At 43.0% G+C, this 26,764-nt stretch overlaps 1 protein-coding gene across 4 annotated transcripts in view; it reads left to right on the top strand.

Moving 5' to 3' along the window:
* clstn1 (calsyntenin 1) overlaps positions 1-26,764 on the top strand; it is a 91,108-nt gene that overhangs the window by 34,177 nt on the left and 30,167 nt on the right. For 2 of the 4 annotated variants that reach the window (XM_084333906.1, XM_084333904.1), the window contains exons 2-8: positions 13,712-13,834; positions 19,305-19,334; positions 21,038-21,233; positions 21,776-21,984; positions 22,830-22,979; positions 23,334-23,519; positions 23,829-24,077. In XM_084333906.1, coding sequence (XP_084190032.1) covers positions 13,712-13,834; positions 19,305-19,334; positions 21,038-21,233; positions 21,776-21,984; positions 22,830-22,979; positions 23,334-23,519; positions 23,829-24,077 — 1,143 coding nt within the window. The remainder of the gene's footprint in view (positions 1-13,711; positions 13,835-19,304; positions 19,335-21,037; positions 21,234-21,775; positions 21,985-22,829; positions 22,980-23,333; positions 23,520-23,828; positions 24,078-26,764) is intronic. The other 2 variants (XM_084333907.1, XM_084333905.1) reach the window with 1 other exon arrangement.

Genomic DNA, 26,764 nt, shown 5'->3' with positions numbered 1-26,764 from the left:
CCGTGAACTAACGTCAGCTAACGCGAGCTAACGGAGATATCAACATGGGCTACTGGACTTCCTGGGGCATTTGTTGATATCCGGAGCTATCAGTAGCTAGCCGGCTAAATACCGTTAGACAATGCCTACTAAAAGTGAATAGTTGACTGGGTAATTTTGTTTAAACAGTAACGATAGCTAGGTAGCTAACGTTAGCTCAGGTCGAATGCACTATCTAGACTCAGCAGAGGAGGTCCGCCTCCGTGTTTACAAACTCTACACGGGTACGGGCGGGGCTAGGGAGGAGGAGCAGTTTGCAGGTCCTGTGCGTCTGAGACAAGCGAGTGAGATATCCACTTGATCAGTTTCCGCGATCGGCGAATATGACTAATTATCGGAATTCCCCGATCGCATATTTATACTGATTATCGGCCGATAACGATCGGTGGCCGATCGATCGGGGAATCCCTACAAATTAGGGCTGCACGATTCTTGCTTGTGAATCACGATTCTTCTCCCTAAGAATTGAGATCATGATTTTCTCACATGATTCTTATTTTTTCAATAAAAACATTTATTGCACTCTTTCTTAAACAGACAACATAACATATATCAAAGTGCTTGACTTAAACCATCTTGTTTTGTTTGACTTGCAAGGCGCAAAGTCTCGCTCAGCATTTTATTTAGTCTTTTCTTGTCATGATTTGAGAGAAACACACAGTCGGGGCAGGTTGCATTTGAGTTGCAATAAAAAGAAAATATTCAGAATGAGAATCACTGTAATTATCATGGGAGGATGTATACATGGATCAATAAATACTTACACAAACATGAGGATGACGACACTGAGAAAGAAAACCATGCTCATATAGGCCTAAATGTCAGGGTGATATATAACCCATGAAGCGTGAATCTTTCAGCATTTTTTTTCTTATCTTCTGCACAGAAAGAGATGCTTATTAGCCAATTAATAAGGAGTTGGCGCCACCATACCAAAATGCTGATCTGAGACCTCATGTCATACTTACACCAAGACTTGTTAGCCTACTCGTTTTTAAAACAAATTCCTTCTGAAAACATCTAAATCATGGTATTCTCAAATCAACCGTGGCCCAAAATTGCATCCAGCCACTCCCTCACTCCGCTCCCTGGCCCTCAGTCTCATACTTAACATCTTCTAGAAAGTGTGTACAATTAATGGATGTAAACTTTTGATCACCATTATCTTTGAGGAAACTGCCTGCCGTGCGCTTTGAGGTCAATGTGCCTCTGCTATTTCATCAGAATGCAGTGTTCAGTGAATCAAGTGAAAGCCTGCAGGCAGGGTTCAACCTACATAATCATATAACTCTGACATCCCTTTGATGGCCACAGGTTTAGATGGAATAGCGATACTTCAGGACTGTTCTGCATGGGAGTATGTAAGTAACACAAGTGTGAAACATGGCTGTCATTCATAATCAGGTCAATTTGAAACACTGCACTGTGATATTTGCATTTGGTTCCTCGTTACAATCCATCATTTATAAATAAAAATAAAGATTATTTGAATTTAACTGCCTCTGAGTAGGGCGTTGTCTCGGCGATACAGAAAAAGGGAATATGACGACCACAAGGAATCTTCTGTTCTTATGTGACGCACACAAAATTGTAAAATAATCAAATGTATGCTCATCGATTTGATATCGAACCAAAACTCTGTAATTGTCAAATAACAGTCCCCTAGATATTCAAAATCTCAATTTGTGAGGTTTCTGTTACCATTAATCTGGACAATAGAATTGTCAACTGTGATATCATAATATAATCCTGTACAGCCCTTATTCTGAGGCCACCATTTTCTGCAGTATTTCTGCAGAGGGTGGTCAGGAAATAAATGATAAAATTGTGGGTTATATTGGTATATATAGTATCAAGAGTGAGGTCTCCTTTTGTACTCTTTGCAAGTGCTCCCATATGGGCGCGTGGGTGGTGGGGCAGCAGTGGGTCCACACACACTGCATCAGATGGATTGGTTCCCTCATAAAGTGGAAGTAAACATCTGGCAGTTTGCCACCACAAACACCCTCAACCGTGCCAGGGCGGCCATCCTTTTTAGAAGCCATATCAACCACTTCAGAGCTCCTTCCCTAATCTCATTGGCCATCTCCAATCCTCCTCTTCCTCCTCTTCTTCCTCCCTTTGAAGGCTAGCCTCTCCTTTAATAACCATAATGACACGGTTAGCGTGAGACTGAAAAGAGGAGTTGTATTTTAATTAGCCAATTAGTACCACCGGGTTGGAAGCAAATACGTTTTTCTGTATTTGGGCAAATTAGTGCTGAATTCCTCTGTCGCCCTGGTGTGGCATGTTCTCTGAGCAGCGAGCCAGGAACAGATGTTGCTTCCATTCACTGCTGCTTGGAGAGGATGGTGATGAAGCCATCTTGTCATGGGGGCCTTGTTGGCAATTTCACACAATGTATGTGTGTGGATTTCATGCTTTTGAATAAAAAACATTTTCAATCAGTTTTTAGATTACATTTCACGGGAGTTTTCTGTGAGAGAAAAGGGGGCTTTGGTAGAGCCATATGGAATCCGCGATCACGGAATCGCGGACGAAATCGCGGAATTGAGCAATAAAAATGGAATCAACTATAAAAAATGTTTATTTTTTTTTTCTGTTGTGGGACTTGTACAGCAATTTGTTCAACTTTGTCAGTGCTGTAAAGTTTAAACCTTTTTAAATCTTAGACAAACAAAACACTTTGCTTTCATGAAATATTGTAAGCCGTCATTTGAGGCTTTATAAAAGCAGCACAATGAACACAAATCTGTCAGTGCAGAGTCCGACCTCATCTTAAATAACAAACAGCATTGCTTGTTGTAGTTAACAAAGAGAGGCAGAGTTGATTTTGCAAAAATATATATAATTTTTTATTTATTTTTTTAATAATCGAATTTTATTTTCATATTCGAATCCCATGCCCATCGAACGAAGCTTCGAAGCTTAGAAATATTTAAGACAGCCCTATTAAATGGACTGTTATATTTATTAAATTGTGGACATTTATTCATTCCCACTTATTAGACACTATTTCTGATGGAAAAATGAGCGTACAAAGCAAAATACAGAATTCTGAAATATTAAAACGGAAAAAACGGAATTTGGAAAAAAATATAATGGAATTTGGAAAAAAATAAAACGGATTTCATATGGCTCTAGGCTTTGGTTCTGAATGGTGATCCATAGCAGTTGGGTTGTGTAGAGGCTGCCTTCTTCTGCATGTCGCTGCCCCCACAAACACTTCACATCTCGTGGTTCTGCAACATAGCTAATCTAGCCCCCCTTTTTAGTTGTGTCCAGCTAAGCACAACTCTGCAGATGTGCTTTGAAAGATGCAAACCTGGTGCGCTAGATCGGAACATTGAGTTTTAGGCTATGTCACGGGTCGCGTGAATCTAGTGTTGCCTAAGGCGTCCGATCTAGCATCAAATCACACGCTGTTTTTCGAAATAAAGCAACCAATTGTGTGTGTGGAGCAGAGGGATAACATAGACATTCTGTTTTGAGGATTGCCCATTTAGCGAAAGGTAAGTCCATGGAATTTCGCAATACATTGCTGTGTTGTAACAGTAAGTTGTTGGTGTTAGCTAAAAACCTTGTGTGAGGAGCGAGACATGGACTTACACTATTGAAAGTAGAAAGCAAACAGTGGTGTAGTCTAGTCTGAAGTAGTGGGCATACTGTGCCTTTTATACAACGATAATCACCAGTATCAATTATGTAGGCCATTTGTAGGTAAATTATTTGCTGAAGAAGACTCTATTTCCATGTCACTTTCATCAATCTGATACTGTACTTTCTATAGGCTACTAGGAATTTAATTAGGCTAAATCAGTAAACTCAATGTAGGTGGGTTTACCCTCCAGGCCTCCACTACATCATTCTCTAGGCCTACTCTTCACAGTACTACTGAGTAGCCTACTTTTAGGACAACTGTCTTGTAGGCTGACATTTATTAGTATATATATATTTTTTTTTTCATTTGGGCTGTGGGGGGTGCTTACTGTCTGAAGGAGTCGACTGAATGCTTCTTGTCCTCTGCAAAAGCATGCAATTGGTCCACTGATGGATACATCTTGATATTTGTCTAGTCTAGTGTGTTCATTAGATGGGTGAAATCCTCTTTCAGTGCCTCTGTGCCTGTTTTCATAGGCAGTTAGCCTCTGGTATGTGTGCCATTAGCGTTAGCCACGCTTCTAGGCCTATTTTCTGAGAATGATAAAAAAAATATATATATATTTTTTTTTATATTCGACTAAGAGGTTGGCCAGTCGACTACGGCCCCTTTCAACCGATTAGTCGACTAATCGATTAATAGGAATCAGCCCTACCGCGTATACTGTACAACACATAATGAAGCTGATCGACTCCGGTCACATGCGTGAGAAGTAAAATGTGGAGTCTGGGTTTTTGCCTTTTCATTGAGTCCAATCCAAAAGGGTGAATTACCATCTGGGAGACTATAGGGGGCGCTTTTTTCACATCTGAGCGCCTGGAGTGGCTGATTTACAAACGGTAGACTCGGTTGATGAAATATGAATTCAGATCGCTAATAAAAAAAATAAAAAGAGAAAAAACGAATATTCTCGTTATGGGCATTCAACCCGTGGGGGGTAAACCAGAGAAAACTCTGGTTGGGCATCCAAAGTGTTAAAGAGGCATGTCACCAAAAAGCAATGCTGATTTATTTTGCACATAATTTCACACACATCCAAAAATTATTAATATTGGATCAAGTTGGAGTATGACTAATTTTCTTAGACGTTGCTTAGCAACACGCTACAAGGTTGAGAGGTAGTGCCAGGGATGTCTGTCTTTCTGAGTTACCAATTTTCACAGTACCTGTGCCAACAGGCCTTTAAATTACATATTTACTATTTCACAGTTGATAGCTTATGCTGTTTAACCTCAGTGAAAACCATCTTCAAAGATGGCTGAAGACTGATGCAGGCTACACTTGTTATATATACACACTGTCATACTGAGCAGATAATATACACAGTGCTAATCAGAGAAACCCTTTAGCCTGTATCCCTCTTGTATGATGGGGTCATTACTCATTAGGCCTTATTGTTGGACTTGAACCTGTTGAAGCTCTGAGAAAGCTGCTTGCTATAGATAGCATGTTGTTTGATAGGCTGTGAGTGCTGACGGCAAGCCCATCCCGTACCAATCAGTGGCAATTCACAGCCGGTTGGCCCTATAGTGCACCAGGCCATGGCAGAGTGGTGGATAAATGTGAGGCCCACATGTGACCTGGCTACCAGTTCCTCTGAGACGCTGAGATTGTGTGGAGAGACTAAAGCAGATTACTGTAGTAGTCTGGTCTGTCAATCTGTCTGAAGACAACACTTCAGGTTGTGTGAGACATGCACCAAAAGGCCATTTACTGGGCTCAATCAATTCCAGGTCACCGACGAAGGCCATTAGCCTAATACCGACAACAAAATAGATGCCTCTAAAAATCATATACTATTAGGTAGCCTATATGAATTACATAATAATAGCAGCCATAGCCTACATTATCAACTTGCGCATATATAATAGCACAATGCACAGCCCTGCAAACCCTGCACAGTAAACTAACTTGATCATTAATCTAGCTGTTGTATCTTTACGCTTATGAAAACATTAAATAATATGTTTTCATTGTATTAACACTTTAATCGCCGTTGACGCTGAAACACGTCTTTCCCCGCCATGCTCATTCTGCCGAAGATGCTGGACAGCGTCTTTGATATCAATATTTCAAAAATCTGTGATCGAAATCATATTTCTCCCCCGGAGATATGAGATGTACTGTTGAGTCCCTCTCAACTCTACAACGGTTCAAGAGCGCCATCTGGTGGCGGATCGGCGGATCGCCCAGGGGAGAAACAGGAAGTGGAAGCTGGTGCTCATTTCAATTCGGTCCGATCACTCGCTAATAGTCCCAGGACTCGAGCTGATCACAACGGATAGTGATCCGTTACCAATAACTCGATAAACAACATGATTTGGACGTATTTACTATTATACAACCTGGAAATGGATCGGATATTTCGACATCCCATAATAGAAAAAATTCTGTTCCACGCTCATCTCCCAACGGCGAGAGGAAGCTACGGTGAGTTTCAGCGTTATTTGTTAATGTCTTCAATACTAACTGCTCTGATGATCATATCACCCACACTAGATGAATGATATAACGTTGCCCACGGAATTATAAACGACCCCCCGCCCATCCGGTCAACATCAGATCATACGTAGTAACTCCTAGAACCACGTCCAGTTGACATTTTTTATCTCGCACAGATTCCTACCAAACTGTATTTGATCATCAATATAATGCATTTAGGGCTATAAATCAAGTTCTGGAGAAAGCTGCAGAAAACGATAAAAACATACTTATACTTTAGACCGTATTTTAGTATGAATATGTGAATGAAAAAGTATAACGTTGCTACACCCTGAACAATAGATATAGGACGTTGAATGGGCCATAGTAATGTCAATTGAGCAATACAATTTAAAAAGTTATAGCCCTGCAAAGAAGGGGAACTTCTCCATGTTAAATAGGGCTGGCGAGGGATGGTAAATTATGAATTTAACCCCGGCGATCAAAGTGTTAATAGCCTATATTCTCAAATGGCATTTAATGGCTATCGACTCCTCGCTATATCCTCGCGGACGGACCAGTGTATGTATACCTCATATCATATCATATTCATATTCATATCATAGTTTACTCTATCAGCATACCAGCATGTAATACATTCTGAGTGTGTATCTACCTCAACTCCTTATTATTTTGCGCATAGATTGCAGAAATACGGGAACGTTTTGATTTATATTAAGGCTTTGACATTGTAAAACTAAATACGTGGAATTCTGTAAGCATAATACAAGTCATATCACCCACACGATATATGCTCTGTGTCCAGAGCATGTATGCTTTTCATTCATTTAAGACACATTATTGCAAGGGTTTTGTAATACACATAGGCCTACACCCTCTGTTCTCATTGCAATGCGTTTTTTATTCTTTCTTATACAGTAGGAAGGGGGAAGAACACTATATCGTGGGTGTTCATATGACTTGTATTCTGCTTACAGCTTCGAAATGCCACTTGTTTCGTTTAACGTAAAGCCTTTTAAATATAATCAAGACGTTCCCGTGTTTCTGCGGTCTGTGCGCAAAATAATAACGAGTTGAGCTATGCGGAGCTCAGTCAGTCAGTACACCCCGTATATTCCGATAACGCTATATAAACTAGGGATGCACCGAATGGGAAATTCTTGGCCGAAACCGATACCGAAAATAGAAAACAGTTGGCCGAAAGGCCGAAAATGATTCATAGAATAGATTTTTTTTACCAATGTTGTGGAACATTATGATTATGGAAAAATATATGATTATGGCAAAACTTAACTTAAATAATAAATAATCACTATTATGGGTCCATAAAACATTTATTCAGCACTTCTGAATGCATACAGCACATTAATTCCATCTTTTCTCTGGCTGCGCAGCGGACATCTGTGCTCTACTGAGCGCACCTTTCTAGTCCCCAGCTGAATGTGCTCGCTTGACTTTGGCACAGTAGACGCGCGACAGACAGACAGCGTCAATGTGAGAAACACAACCCCCCCCCCCCCCCTCTCGCTCTGAATAATATGCATATTAGATCACTCAGTGATTAACCGCGACAGGCTTATAGTAAATAAGGCTATGAAAGCATGTTAAAGATGCATTTATTGGACGCGTTGCGCACAGAGTTTACATAGAAACAGCGCGACTCCCGACAGCGCAACATCATCACAACAACACGCTGTTAGGTTGTTTCTGTTTCGGTGACATATTTTCGGTGAAAAAACTCTTTCGGCCGAAAGCCGAAAGGCAATTTTTTGCCATTTTCGGCCGAAAACTTTCGGTGCCGAAATTTTGGTGCATCCCTAATATAAACCATGCTGCATTCATTCTGAGATAAAGACCTATTATTCCAAATGCTATTTATAGGGTTTTGACCATAATTACACTACTGTTGTTATTTTACAATGAACTATAATGAATTACGGTTCATACAGAACATGCCAGTGTTGAAACTAATGCACAGAAGCTTATTTCCTTGTTGTAATAATATATTCTACCAACGGGCGCCAGCTACGCATGGTCCGACCTGTGCTTAAATATACGCACAAAGTCAAGCACAAGTTCAAATTGATAAATCCCACACTTTGCTTAGAAATGATCGTACGCATGGGTTACGCACATATCTGTGCGTACGCCACGTTGATAAGGTCTCTTTTGAAAGATAACATTTTTTTTTTTTTTTTATACTTTTTCTCCTCCTATTTTCCTGTATTTTTCCTCCCATCCCATTTTTTGTCGTTATGCCAATTCCCCCCTCCCCTTCCTGGTCGTTGTGCTCATGTGACCCCCACTAGTCGGTCTAGGGAGCCCTGAAGTCTATCACATGCTTCCTCCAATACATAGGAGACAGCCAGCAGCCTCTTTTCACCTGGCAGCGAGGACTCTCATTGGTGAAGTGTAATGCGTGGGAGGTCACACTACCTCCACCATTTCCCTCCCTCGCTGTGCAGGCGCCCTGACCGACCTGTAGGAGTCGCTGTTTACAATAGAGATGTTCCGATACCATTTTTTTCCTTCCCGATCCGATTCCGATACCTAAGCTTTGGGTATCGGCCGATACCGATACTGATCCGATACCAGTGCATACATTAAAAAAAATTTAAATAATAATTTTTTATATAAATTATAAAACTTTAAAAAAAATTTATAGAGCTACTGTTTTATATATACTGTTTTTTAGTAATAACTAGTAATACCTATAAAGTAATGGTATTTATTCAACAACAGGTGATTGTATAGATTAGTATTAGTATCAGTAATTGAAAACTATCTCAATGAGTTCACCCACGGAAAGGTTGTTGGCACATTGTTTCCACACAGACATTATACATTGTTGCGCACTTCCTCCTATCCAGTCGGCTCTGTTTAGGTTAGCTACTGTAGTAGCGGAGGCTCTGTTGTGATTTTTGCACAATAAATATTCAACATTCTCTTTTGAGACTCCGCCTCAGACTCTTATCATTTGGCACTAAAAGCTAAACATTGTCACCGATATGGCTGTCCGCAACATGTCATTAATTGTGTGCGAGAGGTCGATCAGTGACTACGTTAACGTGAGCTAGGTTAGCTAGCATGAGCTACCGGTAGATGGAAAGAATGTGACGTTACTGGTGAAAAAGTTATTTACCTTGGAATACTCCTGTGCCAACTTGCTGTACTTTGCTTGCAGGTCTGCAGCCATTATTGCTGGATTATGAATAGCCCCAACTTTAGCCAAGGTAACGTTAACGCTAGCTTTCGGTTAGCTGTTCAGCTAATGCTAATAACATCAGAGCTCCCCGTCAACAGCGCTCTGTCGGGACGATGGCGAAAGTATCTGCTGTTAAAATGACAAATGGCATTGACACTTTAATTAACGGTCGATTAAAAACACGTTTGTTTTATAATGCTCACTCAGCAGACCGCAGTGTTGTTGATAAATTACGTCATATGGTATCGGAGCGCAGAATTAGAGGGTACTCGCAGATACCAGCATTTTAGGCAGTATCGGCGGCATTTCCGATACTGGTATCGGAACAACTCTAGTTTACAACGACCAGATTACCACCCATTGGCTTCCCTCCCGCTGACACCGCAAATTGTGCCAGTATGACGGCCGGCCAAGCCGGAGGCACCGCTGACAGCCAGATTCGATACCAGTGTCTCTTGCAGTGGTGGGCAGACGCTTAGTCCGCTGCGCCAGCCGGCCGCCCGAAAGATAACATTCTGAAGTTTCTGATACAGTAAAAGAAAGATCACTTTTAGTGCTAATGAAATGCTAAAAGAAAATGCAGACCCGAGCCGCTAGGGCCTAACAAAAATACTGGTTTGGTTCCGGTTGCCGCCCGACCCTGCCGATTTAGGTGCGACCCAATTTATTTTATGAGTTTAAAAATATATATATAAAAAATATATATACATTTTTTTATTTTTATTTTCTTTTTTACAATAAAGTTTCATAAAAATCTTAGGCAAACCTTTAGTATTATGGATATTAAACATGCTGGCAGAGTACATGCATCCATGTTGTCGTGAACATTTTAATTAAATAAAGAAATTCCCTATCCATAGCCGCCGTGGGAAGAGATAAAATAAAAAAAAATTATTAAATAAATTCCCTACCTACTCATGGCCTTAACTGACAACCAACAGGAACCAAACAATATTTTTTTTATGCCTAGAGGTTGGCAAAGTGGGGTGTCGTGCCGGTGGGCAAATCGTCCTCAAGAGGGGCCGGGTCGTGCCAGTTAAGAGGTTTTAACGCTCATCACGTGTAGGCGGTGCCAAGAGGTCATTTCGAGCTTCGTTTGATTTCAATCCCATAGTCATTGCTTTACCACCTTGCCCTCAGATCATTTCCAACCAAAGCCTCAGCCAGGACAACCCGGTTAAGACATGTGTCTGATCTGGTTAGCTTTCCCCGGCGCCCCACACTGTGCAGCCGGACTGTGTCGGCATCGCCTACGCCGTCAGCAGAGAGACCCTGGAGTGTGGACCTATTTGCTGTAAGAGAGCTGTGTTCTCCCTCTCAACACCGTTCTCTCATCCAGCCTAAAATGTGTCGGTCAGTGCAGCTTTTTCTGCACCCACCAGCTAAAAGGGAATGCTGTCTGGAGCCGTGTCCCCCGGCCAGCGGAGCACAAAGCTCTTAGTGAGCCTGACAGTGTTTGAGCCGGCCTGGAACCTGCGGCCCCGGAGCCGTCATTGATTGATTGATTGAAAACTTTATTAACAGATTGCAGAATGGGTACAATACAGTACGGCTCAATACAAACAACTGTTAAGAGGATGCAGACAGACCAGAAAAAGAGTTTCGTCTTGTTTACATCAGGGTCCCCCATTTTCAATTTATCAAGACATACATGACATACAGATATACAGTACTGTTTCATCAAGACATTTATGACATACAGACATACAAATATACAGTACTGTTTAAGAGAAAGAGATTATAAGAAAAAATATATACATTCGAAGGGGAAGAAACATTGGAGGGGGTTGGGTGGGTGGGTGGGTGGCGGGGGCTTTGGACATTTACCGGGACCAGTTTCTAATTGCAGCCACCCGTAGGTGCTCTTTGAGAGCGGTTTTGAAGGAGGGTAGGGATTCACATTATTTTACGGCTGTGGGTAGGGCGTTCCACATTGTTGTGGCATAATTGCGAAACGTGTTTAGTCCCTTGTTTGAGCCGAATCTGGGTTGAACATGATTTGTGGAACTCCCTCTGGTATTGTGGTTGTGGAATTCACTGACCTTTGGGAAGTATTTCGACATGTACATGGGTATCATCATAATCACCCCGACGATACCCCCCCGCTCAGACCTTGTGCACTTAACACTTTCTGTGCCAAAAGCGTAAAAAGTCGTTATTGGATAGTTTTTCCTTTTTTTCGATATTTTTATTCATTATTCATCCAGGGACCTTGGTGTTACCATAGGGAATGAGTCTGAGATCGCCAAAGTGCAATACCGGCCGCATCCAGCTAGACAGCGGTATCGAGCACCCTTTGAAACCTTATATCTTGGCCTGTGCAATGGTTAAATGTCACCGGGCGCAGTTTTCTGGGTCGGGCCAGTGGAGCGGTTCTCCCGGTTCCATTGAAGCGCGTCAAATATCCCCGATCCATATGTTGTGGTGGGTTATGCCGTGGACCAAATGGACATCGGATGTACCAGATGGCGATCAAACAATTGGAATATTATTTTTGGTATACTCCCGATCACAGGTAAGGACTATCTGACGTACATTTTAGCTTGATTGTGCAATGCTTTTATACCGATCGGGCTGATAAGCGTTTTTAGTGTTCAATACTAATGCCGTTACTTAATCAAATAATCAGAAACGACCCCCCCCCCTTTCATGCATTCATGATGACACATAATATGTACTATATAGATTTGATTTGGGAATAGTAGCATGTCCAGGCAAGAAACGCCAACGCTTATAATAGAAATGACATATAAGGCTATTACTCAGCCTTTCGGGAATTACCCCAGACCACTCTGAAATTATACTTATATTCACCACGGGATAACGCGTGAATGTATGCATGGAAAAATTATCTCTTTTTTGCATCTTGACCGGAAGAAAGTCACTGTCAAATGACCATAGTATTGTATCCATGGCTATAATATAGAATATAGATTTTGCTCTACAAACAAGGTGACGCACTCCTATCTTTTAAAGCGTTGGCATTGCTACAGCGGGTCCCATCTAATAGCTGGCACTGAATGTGTTAATAGTACGCATTGTGGCAGAGTCCGTTTTCCTAGAACATTACCTGGCATAGCGGAAGCCCCATCGTCAATCTTTGACACAGAATTTGGCTTCGGTTTGTATAAATTCTCAACGATGCAGCATCAGCACACTGGAGACAACACACCAAGGTCTTTTCATGTCCCGCACCTTGGTTGTTATTAGAGTTGTTCCGATACCGATACCAGTTTCGGAAATGCAGCAGATACTGCCTAAAATGCTGGTATTGGTATCGGCGAGTACACGTAAATTCTAGCCTCCGATCCCATGACGTCATTTATCTCCTGCGGAGAGTGAGGATTATAAAATGAACGTGTTTTAAAGTGTGATGCTGTTTGTCGTTTTAACAGCAGATACACGTTCTTAAATTCCATTGTCCCCGACAGAGCGTGTGACGGGGAGCTCGGACGGGATGTGTTTTGCTTGCTGGTGTTATGATAGCATTAGCTGAAAAGCTAGCTAGTTGGAACAACATCCGCTTTAACGTTACATAAAATCAGATGATCGCCTGTCCTTTCTCCAGGACCTGACACTGTCTGTCTATCAACAATAATGCACCCACGGTGAATCGTATTTAAGTCAAGTAGCTACTGACTAGCGTTAGCTGACTAACGTTATCAAATGGCAATGCGGGGAATACGAGCTAGGTCAGCTAGCTTAGCATGATAACGGTACCGTGGATAAAGTTGGTGCTATTCATAATCCAGCAATAATGGCTGCAGACCTGCAAGCAAAGTACAGCAAGTTCCAAGTACCAAAGGATAAGAGTCTGAGGCGGAGTCTCAAAAGAGAATGTTGAATATTTATTTTGCATAGAAAATCACAACATGAACGTTAATAATAGCCAGAGCCTCTGCTACTAACAGACTGGGTAGCGAGTGCAACACCGTCTTAACGTCCATGCGGATCATTGGAGTAGGGTATATCTGCAGTGCCGCAGCCCCATACTCATTGATTAATGATACTAATACTAATCTATACAATCACCTGTTGTTGAATAAATAGCATTATTTTCTAGTTATTACTAAAAAACAGTATATATAAAACAGTATCTGTATAATAAAAAAAAAGTATAATTTATATAATATTTTTTTTATTTATTTTTTTAATGTATGCACTGGTATCGGATCAGTATCGGTATCGGCCGATACCCAAAGCTTAGGTATCGGAATCGGATCGGGAAGGAAAAAATGGTATCGGAACATCTCTAGTTGTTATGTTGAGTGTAAATACCCTAGCCTTATTAAGGACAGGAACCATTTGTATGTACACTGACTGACATTTTCTCTCTTGCCCTTTTGTCCTGTCTTCTCTTACAGTTAATAAGCACAAACCATGGATCGAGACGACGTACCATGGGATCGTAACGGAAAACGATGACAAAGTACTACTGGACCCGCCCCTAATTGCGCTGGACAAGGATGCGCCACTGCGCTACGCAGGTGAGAGAGGAGGTTTAACACTGCTCTTGCTCCTGAGCTTTCTCAGCTTTCCTTAAAGGGGAACTATTTTGCTATTCCTTTCACTATTTGGGCAATTTTACACAATTCTTGTGAGTCTATGGAACACATTTGTAAGTTTTTTTTTCAATAAAATTCATTGTTATGTATTTTAAATCAAGTAATTTAGTGGACCACTTTCTGCCCTGCCAGATTCCTAGCTGTTTTTGGCTGGGCTCCGCCCATACTCTTTGAGTGCACTTTGAGTGACAGTCACCCACCTGCACTGGCAGATACAGAGAGAGAGAGCGAGAGCCCCCCCCCCAGTCCCAAATCCCCCCCACCCTTTTCTACTAGTGAAGCTGCACTGTCTTCTCTGTCTGTCTGTGTGTGTAGCTAGTGTGTTGATACACACAGAGGAAAAACGCAGAAACGCTACAGTAAAATAGTAACGTTAATACACTATTGACACATGTGCAGACAGTTGAGAGTTGCTGAGTAATGATTTGACAACTTCTGTCCATAATAAATATAACCCCGACATGATCAATGGCCAATGGCTCAGCTTCAACTCCCATATGAAACACACACACACACACACACACACAGAGGAGTACCGCACAGATGGAGAGACAGACAGAGAGACGAGAGCACAGAGCGCGCGGCGAGCGTGTGTGCATGTGTGACGGCTCGAGTCGCGAGTGTGTACGCAGGGGGAGAGATCGCTCAGAGACTCTCTCCCTCTCTCTATCTGTCTGTCTCTCCCTCTCTCTCTCTCCCCCCTTCTCTCTCTCCTTTTCTCTCTTTTGAGGAAGTGCAAGTGTCTGACAGGGAAACCGCTTCCGCATTATTTCCACTCGCTCCGTTTTGTTGATTGTGGTGGCTACAACCACAGAAGGAGCTGAGGTTACACAGATCAGAATTCTTACATGTCACAGATCCGCTAAATTCAGAATGGCTTGGTCTAGTGGGGGAGGATCTTGTCACAGCTGAACTGGAGGAATGCGCCTGAATGAGAATTTCACACCTAGTCAGTGTTTGTACAACCCCACATTGCTAGAAAACAATGCAAACCACTGGAAAAGGCCATTTATAAGATAGGGGACCTTTAACCTCGATTCACTCTCATCTACCATAAAAAAAATGTTTTATGGGTGAATAAAGTGTTGTAACTAATCACTCAGTTTACGCGGTATCAAGACGGAGGGACCCCCCGTGAGAGATTATTTTTACGACGCGGCTGCACACAGCTGGCCCCCACATCCACCGCCAGGAACCTTTTGATACTCAAGATCAATCAAAAGTTCCCTTTTGTACATTTATTTTTTTCCTCCCAAGGAGAGGCACAATTAGAGCGCATCTGTGCCGAGCATTAGGCTCTTGAGTTTTTAATCACGTCGAGATTGACTTGGTTCAAAGCGCCATGGCATCGAGAATGATTTCTCACCATCCTATGTGAGTTGTGTGATCTTCAGTAGGCGACTCCCTTCCTGCCCGGCGGCACTCCCACGCCACGCCGCACCAGTGCGCTCCACATGCCCTTTGTGTTTCATCACAGATTACTTTGACTAAAACGAGTTTGGGTTTTTCCCCATCCAAGTGACCAACTCTCCAAACGAGACCCGAAATGTAGTTGTTGTCTTAGCAAGAGGTATTGGGTATCAATTTGGACCGATGTGAATCAGCGGGGGCAGCTGTTTTCGAATAGAGCGGTCGTGTGAAACGTCTCTCTGTTGAGTACTCCCCCAACACCCAGGGGAGTAGCGATGTACTTTTTGAATCTGGCCTACTTCATCTTTCTGTCTCATCCACCCTTGCAGTTCTATTTCCAGGTTGCTGAACCTCGTGGAAAAGATGCTATAGCTAGCATCAATATTCCCAAACCGAGTAAATAACACATGGTCCTTTTTTGTTAGAATCGACGGACCTCAAAAGCTAATGTATCCCTTTCTAGATAATGTATCATGCGCACATGCATGGAGGTGGAATTACTGAAGTGGCGAGCCAGTGGCGCCTACTCCCGCCTAGAAACACAAGGTGAACGAGGGGGTCGTTAGTCCATTCCCTGCGGTGATCTATAGTGTGCAGTGCACTGACTGCAGTGAATCTATAGTGTGTACTGACTCTGCGTGTATGTCGCCACTCTGGTTACCATCCTGGGAGCTGCTAGTTGGTTGGTCAGTGTCCCCGGGCAGCAGATGTCCATTAGTGCTTTGGCCACTGTCCCACTGAAAACCTATAGCGCACCAAGCATCCCCCGCTCTGGTTTTCCTATCCGTTGTCTTCATATGATGGCACGATGCTCTCTGCAGCCATTCTGTGTCTCCCTCCTACTTGGCATTGGGTTTAACCACATTTTGGGGCACACGATGGTGCGAGGGGAAAACCCATAATACCTCTTTGGTCCCACCCCACGCTCATCCATTCAACAGTTTGAGTGAAAGAGAACCAATCAATCACTAGATTTAATTTGGAGTGCGTACGTACGTACTGCTGCCCTGCAGAGTCGCTGTGTGGGAGGAAGGTATAGCTCACTAGGCGAGACGAGCCCAGCAGAAAACTCTGAATGTAATGAAATACTATTCCTATTCATTGCATGATGTTGGGCTCCCCTCACAGTGAATTAGGGTTCAATAGAGAGCTTGGTGCCCTTTCTTTCTTTCACATAGGGGCTCCCTCTTTGATGAGCAGGGCTTTGCAAGTGGACAGTGTGTCCCTGTGATCTGGCTCTCCAGAGAGAGAGAGAGAGCTGGCAGTCTGGCTTCACGTGGCAGCGGGGGTGACTGGTCCTGCCCTGCCCCACAACCACCTCCTGACCAATCCCTCTCTAGTCCCTCAGACTAGACATTTGATCAAAGGCTGAAATCTGTAGATGTTGATGTGTGTGTGTGTGTGTCAGGAGACTTATTGGAGCATAGTTGGAACAGTAATGGTTGGGGTTTAAACCCTTCAAGGCCTGAAATGATCTCTGCACTCATGCATGATAGCGCTGCTCAAGAACTACAAGCTGAGCATTTATCTGGGTTACTAAATTAATAAATACTATCCTTGTTTCCTGTCTGCGTCCACTGTACAATTGAAATTAATGTTCCCAAATCATTACTTTAAGCATTTATATTCCTCCATAGTATGGTCTCACAAGAGTTCCTGCTAGTGAAATATATATGTCGGGGAGCTCCCGTAGCTCACCGCGTATCTCGGCGCCATCTCGGCGTCGGGGACAACCGTGCTCGTCACGGATCTGGGGTACACGAGTTCGATTCCCGGACCCGCCGTATTTTCTCAGTGTCTTCCCCTACTCTACATCCCATTCAACCTGTTTCTGTCGGTCATGCTTGACCAGAAAAAGCGATAAACGCTAAAAAATAAAGTTTAAAAAAAAATATATATATATATATATATGTCGCCCCACTGGGTGAATGTATTGGATCCATATTAATTTAATATTCTCACATCCATAATTTATTGTGTTTATTGTGCACCGGCATGCAGCACCTAATGCCGCTCGTCAAGAGGCCTGGAATCAATTGTATTGTGTGCGGTTTGTGCCCAGAGCTGAGCGCCCTGGCCCGGTGATATGCTGAGGAATTCCCCAAGCCCCTGTGTTAGCTGGTCATTAGCTAGCGAGAACATGAGAGAGGGGGGGTGGGGGGAGTTGGAGGCCCTCAGATCCAGATCCACCGCATGACTGGCCCCGAACAGAAACCTCTAATGGGAAATCCATTTCTAATTGTTTAGGGCGAAAGCAAAATGGACAGTTCGACCCACAAGAGGCCCTGACTGGGCTCTAAACAATCAGCCTAGCAGAACCAGCCAGTGTCAGGAAACCACAAGATCTGTAGTTTTGTTAATTAAGCTGAACCTGTGTGATCTGATGTATGAAGAACAGCAAATGGACCTGTTGGCATTTGGAACTGGCTGCAGACAGCAGCAGCAGCAGCACTGCAGCCAGGTGCTAGTCAGTTTGTGTAAAAATGGCAAGCACAATATAAATCAATCTTCATTACGACTTTAAAAACATAGCCATTAACATTACATAGGCCTACACACATCTTGCCATAGCGTTAGTAGTTTGTACAACACAACACACGTTTTAACTATGGTAGCTCGCCAGCTAATACAGTCAATGAAATGTTACCGTAGAGCTACTAGCTAGCAGAGGAGGAAATGGGAGTCTGAGAGGCGGGGTGTTTAAAGACAATGATAGGCGTTTATTCAACATCCAAGAAGGCTAACATACAACTGTGTTTTACTAACTCCAACCGGGACTATTGCCGCTTTCCCACTGCCTGTTGATGTTATGAACTCCTCCTAACGTTACCGGAGCTGATAACATTGCCTGAGCTGAAGGTCTGTGACACTAAAATGTCCGTGGGGACCCGACAACCCATAGATAGTTCCAACTCACTGAATTACGTAATCCACCACAGTTGCACTCAATATTTAAATAATGTTAGTCTAAATAAATGTAGACAGATAATGTACGTAATGTATTTTAAAAATAGAATGAACAGAGCAGTGTTGTTTTTAAACAGTACAGTGTGTGTGTTAGTTTGATGTATGCTGCCATTTATATTGATGGCCTGCTAATTTGTTTATTTATTTATTTAAAATAACGGTGACACTTTTCCCTTTGATAAGAAATCCAGCCATATTCCTTTCATTGTATTTCAAATACTGCACTTTAATTTCAAGCAGAAAACGAATCTTTCCATTAAGAACTGACAATAAGGGAATTTAAACATAGTTGACATTGTTTTTGTGTGTTTATATTAAAGAAAGGAAAGTCTAGTGCTGGCTTGACAAATGTAGCCTATATTTTTCAGTCAGTTCGGTCTTTGTGTGCCAAACATTATTTAAGGCTGTAAACACTGTAAACCTTTTTTATTTTTATTTTTTATAAATGAGAAGCATGTTTTGATTTTTGAGTGTTAATTCTATCGTATATCGTATATTCTATCGTATATCGAATCGAACCGAAAACCGTGACCCCAAAACCGTGATACGAACCGAACCGTCCATTTTGTGAACCGTCCCACCCCTAGTCCTTAGGCTATTTTACCTGTCAGGAGACCTTTTTACTAACTGAAGCTGAACTTTAACTCTCCTCAACGTGAATGTTTATGCTTTATAGAATCTGAACCTCAACTCTCCCCCCACGTGAATGTGTATGCTTTATAGAATCTGAACCTCAACTCTCCTCAACGTGAATGTGTATGCTTTATAGAATCTGAACCTAAACTCTCCTCAACGTGAATGTGTATCCTATGAATGGCAATAGAGTATGTATCATTCCTGTCCTCACTGCGTTGGCCACGTTCACATGTGGCCATGTTGCTCTCATGTCACTTGGGAACCCGAGCATGGCATAAGAGCAAAATGGCCGGCGTGTGAACATGGTCAATAACCTCTCTGAACCTTTCCCTTCTCCTTGACTGATCCGGGTTCATCTTCTCTCCCTTCCTTCCTGTAGAGAGTTTTGAGGTGACCCTCACTAAAGAAGGTGATGATGATGGGCTTTTTCCTCCTGCCTTGTTGCTCTTATTCTTCTTATTCTTCTTATTCTTATTATTAACCCACTAACGCTGAATAGCATCCGCACTCTACACAGAAACTCCTGTCATGCTCCGTAATCTCCTTCCCATTTGGTTTTCCAACTTTTTATGTTTCTTCTCACCCTGAATCTTTTGGAGTTACGCCAAACTGGATGAAACGTGTGATGTGGGGCTGAGTGTACTTAGAAATATCTGTGCATGAGACATCCATTGTAGTTTGCAGACCCTAACAGTTTTTCAGCCATTACCAGGGAAAAGAAAGTTGCTATGAAAAAATAGTTATCAAAAAACGGGAATTTAATCCTTTTACATTTGGCAAATGTAGTGGCTATTCCTTTTACACAACCAATATGAAAAACAAAGCCAATTTCGAGCTGATTTCCCAAGAGATGTAGGCCGAATGCTGCCTCCATCCTAAATAAATTGATTTCACAACATGGTGACATCCATGGCAAATCCAAACCAATATTAACACAGGAATTTGTGTTTTTATTTAAAATTATAAAGAAAAGAAAAAAGATGAAAAGGTAAACCTTTTCAGATGTCTTTACACAAACAAGACCTCGACTTTGTCATCTGGGGGCCGTTCTCGTGACCTACCAGAATTCCGCAGGTATGGTGACTCCTGTCGAATGTCATTCCTAGAGCCTTGGGAGGAAAAGTCGCTGAGATTGTTAACCAATGCAAACTCTCTCTCTGCTGTAAAGTTTCAGTTTCTGTTGCATCTTTCCCTCAGTGGAAGTCTTTTGTTTAATTCTCCACCACTAATCTCCACCATAGCATGGCTGCAGTTGTCATTTGATGTGGATGTCAAGCAAGTTGATATTTCTAATCCCCAGTTCTCATCCAGTACTTTTTTTGTTTTGATTACTGCTATTGTAACTGGTTTTTGGTCTCCTATGATTTCACTTTTGCATTCATTTCTTAGTAGTTTGGGGCGAGAGGCAAAATTGCACAGGAAGACTTCCCTCAGTAAAAAAAACGTCTTTTATTGGATATGATGTTCCAGAGGAACTTTTTTGTTCAATTATTTTCTTTCTCACAGAGTTTTGGTGACTGACTGAAATGGTGCCGGATCACCTTAACATAAAATGTTTTCTGTTGTAAACAACGTTTTGTTTTTGTTTTGGTTGCTTTTCATATATTTTGTTTTTTTGTTTGGATATATCTAAAACAGGCTGTAATTCACAATAATCGCACAAATAGGACTTTTAACACGAATGGTGTTATTTTATTTTCACTCCCTCCCCCTTTTGGGTTTGGTTTTCTGTATTTGATTCAGTATTAGCCAACATAAGTACTCCTGTGAAATGCCTGTCCACATCTTTTTCGGTTTTGCATGACTGGATGCGATGTTATCAAGTGGCTTGGAAAAGACACTCGGTCCTCTATAATACTAAATGTCCCCATCCCCCTCCCCTCCCGACTCCCTCTCCAGTACTCACCCATACAGCAGTGCTTTGGCTTCCTCCACAGACACCACCCTCCCCAATGTACAAACCCCTGGCTGCCAAATCCTTTGACTGATCTTATTTTGTTTGTGTGGATTTCAGTTTCGTTGTTAAATTAACCTTTTGGTTTTAATAACGGAATGCTCCACCCCATCATTATTATTCTGAGCAAGCACTTCTAAATTCTTGACCATATCCAGGTGAGATTTGCGGCTTCAGGATCCATGGACAGAATGTCCCCTTTGAGGCAGTGGTCCTGGACAAGTCCACTGGAGAGGGGGTCATCAGGGCCAAGGACAAACTGGACTGTGAGCTTCAGAAGGAGCATACCTTCACCATCCAGGCCTATGACTGTGGTGAGGGTCCCGATGGAGCTAACATGAAGAAATCCCACAAGTAAGTCACCATCTGGTGTCCCACAGGGCTCTGAACTTGGGACTACTATAATTGTACCCCATACATGAGTTCCTCAGTCTGCAAGTTATATCCATTATCCACCTTTACGTAAATAGTTTGATATGACTGCTCTTTGCAGTAATTGAAGAGCAAGACCTTTCATTGCTTGGTCCAGTAGATTTTTTTTTATTTTAATTTTTTTCACATATTGATCTGACAAGTATTGCAATCAATATCCACTTTGTAGTAAATGTAAATGAATTTGATTAGTGCAAAAATCTAACAAGAACTGCTACTCTAGACAAGCTAATTTTCCATTTATTCTCCACTCCTAGAGTAACATCTGCAGGAGAAGCAATCCATTTTATGATTATGTGGTGTACCTAAAGTGCAGGGTCAGGCTTTGGCAGCATACCAGTTGGGTGATTCTGAAGGGGGTGGCACAGTTTGCTGAATTAAAGCCACCCTGCTAATGTAATAACGCTGACGAACGAGCATTTTCACCCCGCCTGCGGTGTCATACTCAATTTGTCCCCCATCAGGGCCACCGTCCACATCCAAGTGAACGACATCAACGAGTACTCCCCGGTGTTCAAGGAGAAGTCGTACAAGGCCACGGTCATCGAGGGCAAAAAGTACGACAGCATCCTGAAGGTGGAAGCGGTGGACGCTGACTGCTCCTTCCAGTTCAGTCAAATCTGCAACTACGAGATTGTCACCCCCGACGTGCCCTTCACTGTGGACAAGGACGGTAAGGGCCCCATTACATGCGCCTGCCGGGAAAGCCCTAACGTAGACCACAGGGCCATGGTTTTATTGACCCAGAGCACGCTGGCAATTGAGTTGTGCAAACAATGGGAGCCGTAAGGCTGCTGCTTTGAATTCACCGCAGCACCTTGGCTTCTGGAGACGAGAGCAGTCTCCTTGAAATGTCGTCCTAGGCCTTGTCCATACATACACAGATATTTCTAGAATCACATTTTTCACCCCTCCTGTTTCACCTGTGTTTTAGAAAATATCTCTTTCCACACAAAGAAATGCCCATATGAACTGAACTGATGGCAGGCTGCAGGGATCTCTCTGTGGTTCTGATTGCAGAGAAAATACTCGGTTTTCAAAAATACCCATATACATATGGACAGGGGCATTGGTTATCTTAACATTTTTCCAAAAGCTCCATTTCACTTTAGACACTTTAACACACTTTATATTTATCTATTATTATATATTTATCTATTATTAAAGAGATCTCCACTCTGGAAGGCTTTTTTGAAAATCTCCATTTTCAGTGACCTAAAACTAAATGTTCTGTTCTTTTCATGTGAATGGGAGGCCAGAACGCAGAGAAAATACTATGTTTTCAAAATTATCCGCATACGTGTGGACATGTCCTTAGTCATTCAGCCATTCTACTTCCTTTCACGTCAAGCTAAATGTTAACCTGTGGAGTGTTAACATTTACTCATTGTTTGATGTGGATGTTGAGCAACAATTTACTCATAGTTGACTTCACGTCTCGGGCACTCCTGTCGTTTTGAAATCAAACAAAGAGAAGAACTGAAGCTCTTACTATTCCTTTACCATTCACGTCCTCAGGCTACGTCAAGAACACGGAGAAACTCAGCTATGGCAAGGAGCGCATGTACAAGCTCACCGTGACCGCCTACGACTGTGGGAAGAACCGCGCCTCTGAGGACGTTCTAGTCAAGATCAGCGTCAAGCCCACCTGCAAGCCTGGCTGGCAAGGTATGAAAGCCCACCTACGCTTCCTGTAACTAACCAACCAGCCTCCTGTCCCTGTCTGGGTCTGCCGTGCTGCTCGCAGGCTACACACAGTAAAAGCCATTGTCAAAAGGTTATTTAACACCTTTAAGCCGTAAGCGCTTTTATCACGTGAGACAGTCGAAGAAGTACTTAATGACAACACAAAGTATTGACTGCCTCTGCTATTATTCATTTGTTGAAGGGCATCTTATCACTTCCATCTCTCTCTCTCCCACTCTCTCTCCCTCTTTCTCCCTCTCTCTCCCCCTCTCCCTCTCTCTCTGTGTCTGTCTGTTTGTTTGTCTGTCTCTCTCGCTATCTTCCCCTGTTTATCAGGTTTCAACAAGAGGATAGAGTATGAACCCGGCACAGGCAGCCTGGCCCTTTTCCCCAGCATGCACTTGGAGACCTGCGACGAGCCAATCACATCCATCCAGGCCAGCATCGAGCTAGAGACCAACCACATCGGGAAGGGCTGTGACCGAGACACCTACTCTGAGAAGTCTCTGCACCAGCTGTGCGGTAAGAAACGACTAGCCCAGCCTCATACTTCTGTCTGCTAACCACTTCAATTTATCTAATGGGTGAGGTTGCCGTCTCATGCTTGGAACTGAGCCTTTTTGTTGATTAATTCTCTTACTCATTGAGATGAATCATCAAAACCAAACCCCTCTCTCTCTCTCTCTCTCTCTCTCTCTCTCTCTCTCTCTCTCTCTCTCTCTCTCTCTCTCTCTCTCTCTCTCTCTCTCTCTCTCTCTCTCTCTGTCTCTGCGATACTCTTGATATCTAAATCCACCCTCTTTCTCTCTCTCCATCTGTGTCTGGGTCCAGGTGCCAGCACTGGCACTGTGGAGCTTCTGCCAGCGCCCAGCAGCTCTGCCAACTGGACGGTGGGCCTGCCCACTGACAACGGACATGACAGCGACCAGGTGTTTGAGTTCAACGGCACCCAGGCCATCAAGGTGCCCGAGGGCGTGGTGAGCACCACCCTGAAGGAGCCCTTCACCATCTCCGTGTGGATGAGGCACGGCCCCGGGGCCCACGAGAAGGAGGCCATCCTCTGCAACTCGGACAAGACAGGTAACGACTTATTTCAAAACAAACTAAATGAAGGTAGAATTGGTATATCTAAGAACAAGTCTTTATTTGTCATGCAGCAACACACACGTGTAAGATGGGCGACACACAGGAACACACACACACATGCATCGGTTGCCGATGAAATGCCTCTCGTCCTCCCGTCATCCTTCCCCGCAAAGGGCAGCCAGGAGCAGACATGGTCTGTGATGTGGGCCGCGCCCCGGGGACCAATCCAAGTGCTGCTGTCCGTCTTCGTCAGTTTGTTTTTCCATTGGGTTTATCTTTTTTGGGTGGGGGGACCCTTGCGAGCACGGGTAGCACATAGAAAGGCCCGGGAGATACCCCACCTGGGTCCTGGCAACCCAGCAACCTGGTCCCCAAGTGGGAATTGAACCCAGGACTTTCTTGCTGTGAGGCGACTGACTACTACACCACCGTATCGCTACCTGTCCTGCGTAAGGCTGTGAACATCAGCCAAAAATGTTGTTAAATTATTTGTTCTAAAAAAACAAAAACATATTCAAATATTTATTCAAATTTTATTGTTGAATTACATGTCAGAATTTGAGCAGCTTTCAGGCTGTGTTATTGCATGTTATGTCCACAAGAGGTCAAATCAATGCGACGAGTTACAGTGCGACGAACCATGATGACCTACATGCGTCTGCCTCAGCTAGAAGAGCCGTCCACATGCTAGACTCACTATATAGAGAAAATACCAGAAGGATTTATGAACGGATTATAAAACAGACATAATGAAAATATCAATACATTTGTCACTTACACGTTTAAGCTCCCAACCTCTCCTGCAAGTGTGTATATAAACGAGCTGTGGCCAGTTGTGATCTGACACTTCTTTTCATTTCTGTTGAATGTCAGCTAACGTTAGCAAGCATGGTAGTTTAGTCCCGTTAGCTTGATACCATTAAGTACTTTTGTAAACATTAGACTGCTCGGCTGCTCCTGATGCCCTGAATAAACAAACGCTAGCCTGACTCAGCAGGCTCGTGGCTGCGGGCAGTGACCACAAAGCCTGCACTCTGAAATAGTTTCTCCTCAGTTACAGAATAGCAGCTAATCAACTAATCATAAAGATGATTAAATGGTAAATGCATACGCTTAGATAAGCAATAATGAAAACATTGTAACATGTAATGTTATTTTAAGATGACAAAAGCAGTTTAGTCTCAAACAACCCTCACATCCTCTCAACTCAGCCTACCTCCTATTTCCTATCTATTCATTACTCTATATTTATGGGATGGGAGTTACAATCTGGCCAAACTCATTTGGGTGTTGGAGACGTCTTCCTCAAGTTGCTGGTGGTGAACAGGGCTTCTGCAGCTTCCATAGCTTCCATACAACGCCGCCTACTGACCTGACATCTGTAGTATTTCCAATAGCTTTGTGTGTCCTGAGTGCAAATCAGCCTCTCCGCACCGGAGTCGGGTTCCCACCTCTCGGTCATCATTGCCAAGCGGTTGTTGTTGAATTATTGGCTCTTTTCAGCTCGAGGGATAGGCTTGCATTTGATTTTCACTCCCCTATTAAATTAAAGTGACGTTGTGTCTGGCGAGTAACAGTGCAGTGACCCACGCGAGAACCTAAGTTCGAAGGTTAGGCTTTTTTTTTTTTTTTTTTTTTTTTTTTTACTTCGATTCGATACCAGTTTCTCTGGCGTTGGTGACGAGCGCAATGTTTGCTGCACCACCCAGCCGCCGGATAGGCCTTTTTTTATAATCAAATATTGATTTTCATTTCAATCAAATGTCTATATTTATCAAACATTCGTTTGATAGTAGTGTCAGAAGCCCTGATTCCGATTTGCTGCAGCATTGATTCAAGGTACTGTGCCTGCTGGATCATAACCTGTATCATTTATGCAGGCATCTGAGAGTGACTACCACACTCTGTGTTGTTATTCCGGTACATACAACATCTGAAAATAACACTCCTAATCGAGACGCTATGTTCCTCGAGGCTATAGTCAGTCGGTGTGCTCACTGCTTGGCTGGCGAAGGCCTGACTTTAACAGTGGAACACAATCTCCTGTTTTCATTTCACGCTACTGCAGGACTTTTTTATTTTTATGTCCAGCTCATTTTCTTTCATAGTTTTTGTGTGAGGTCACAAGAGGCCTGATCTCCTTGACTGTACAGGACATGTGACGAGCGAGAGAGGGGAGGGGCTTCCATTAGCTGCTCTCTCCCCGCTGCTTATATAAGCAGGATTACATCGGGTGGGCCGTCCTCTGGACCGGATGCTTCCGTGCCCGTGATCTCACTACCATCTATGACCTCCATTCAGAATGATTTATCTCCACTCATAGGAAGATGGAGGACATGTATTAGACCACCATATGTTCAGTTACAAGCCATGGTGCTTCGAATGCCATATGTAATAGATGGTTTTGTGTGATATTATCAAACACTGTAATACTATGAACTTGTTCAGTAGGCTGACCTACACTAGAGGGCCAAATGGGGCTTAGCAGGGCATACAGTAGGTTCAGTAGGCTGGCCTACACTAGAGGGCCAAACAGGGCTTGGCAGAGTGTAGGTTCAGTAGGCTGGCCTACACTAGAGGGCCAAACAGGGCTTAGTAGGTTCAGTAGGCTTGTTTAGTTTTAGTTTAGTTTTTATTATTATGGGGGGTATTTGTCGGGGGTAGATTTAAGAAGTTCTGAA

This window comes from Notolepis coatsorum (assembly GCF_963971535.1).
Source record: "Notolepis coatsorum genome assembly, chromosome: 17".
NCBI lineage: Eukaryota > Metazoa > Chordata > Actinopteri > Aulopiformes > Paralepididae > Notolepis > Notolepis coatsorum.
This window is presented reverse-complemented; position numbering and strand designations above follow the sequence as displayed.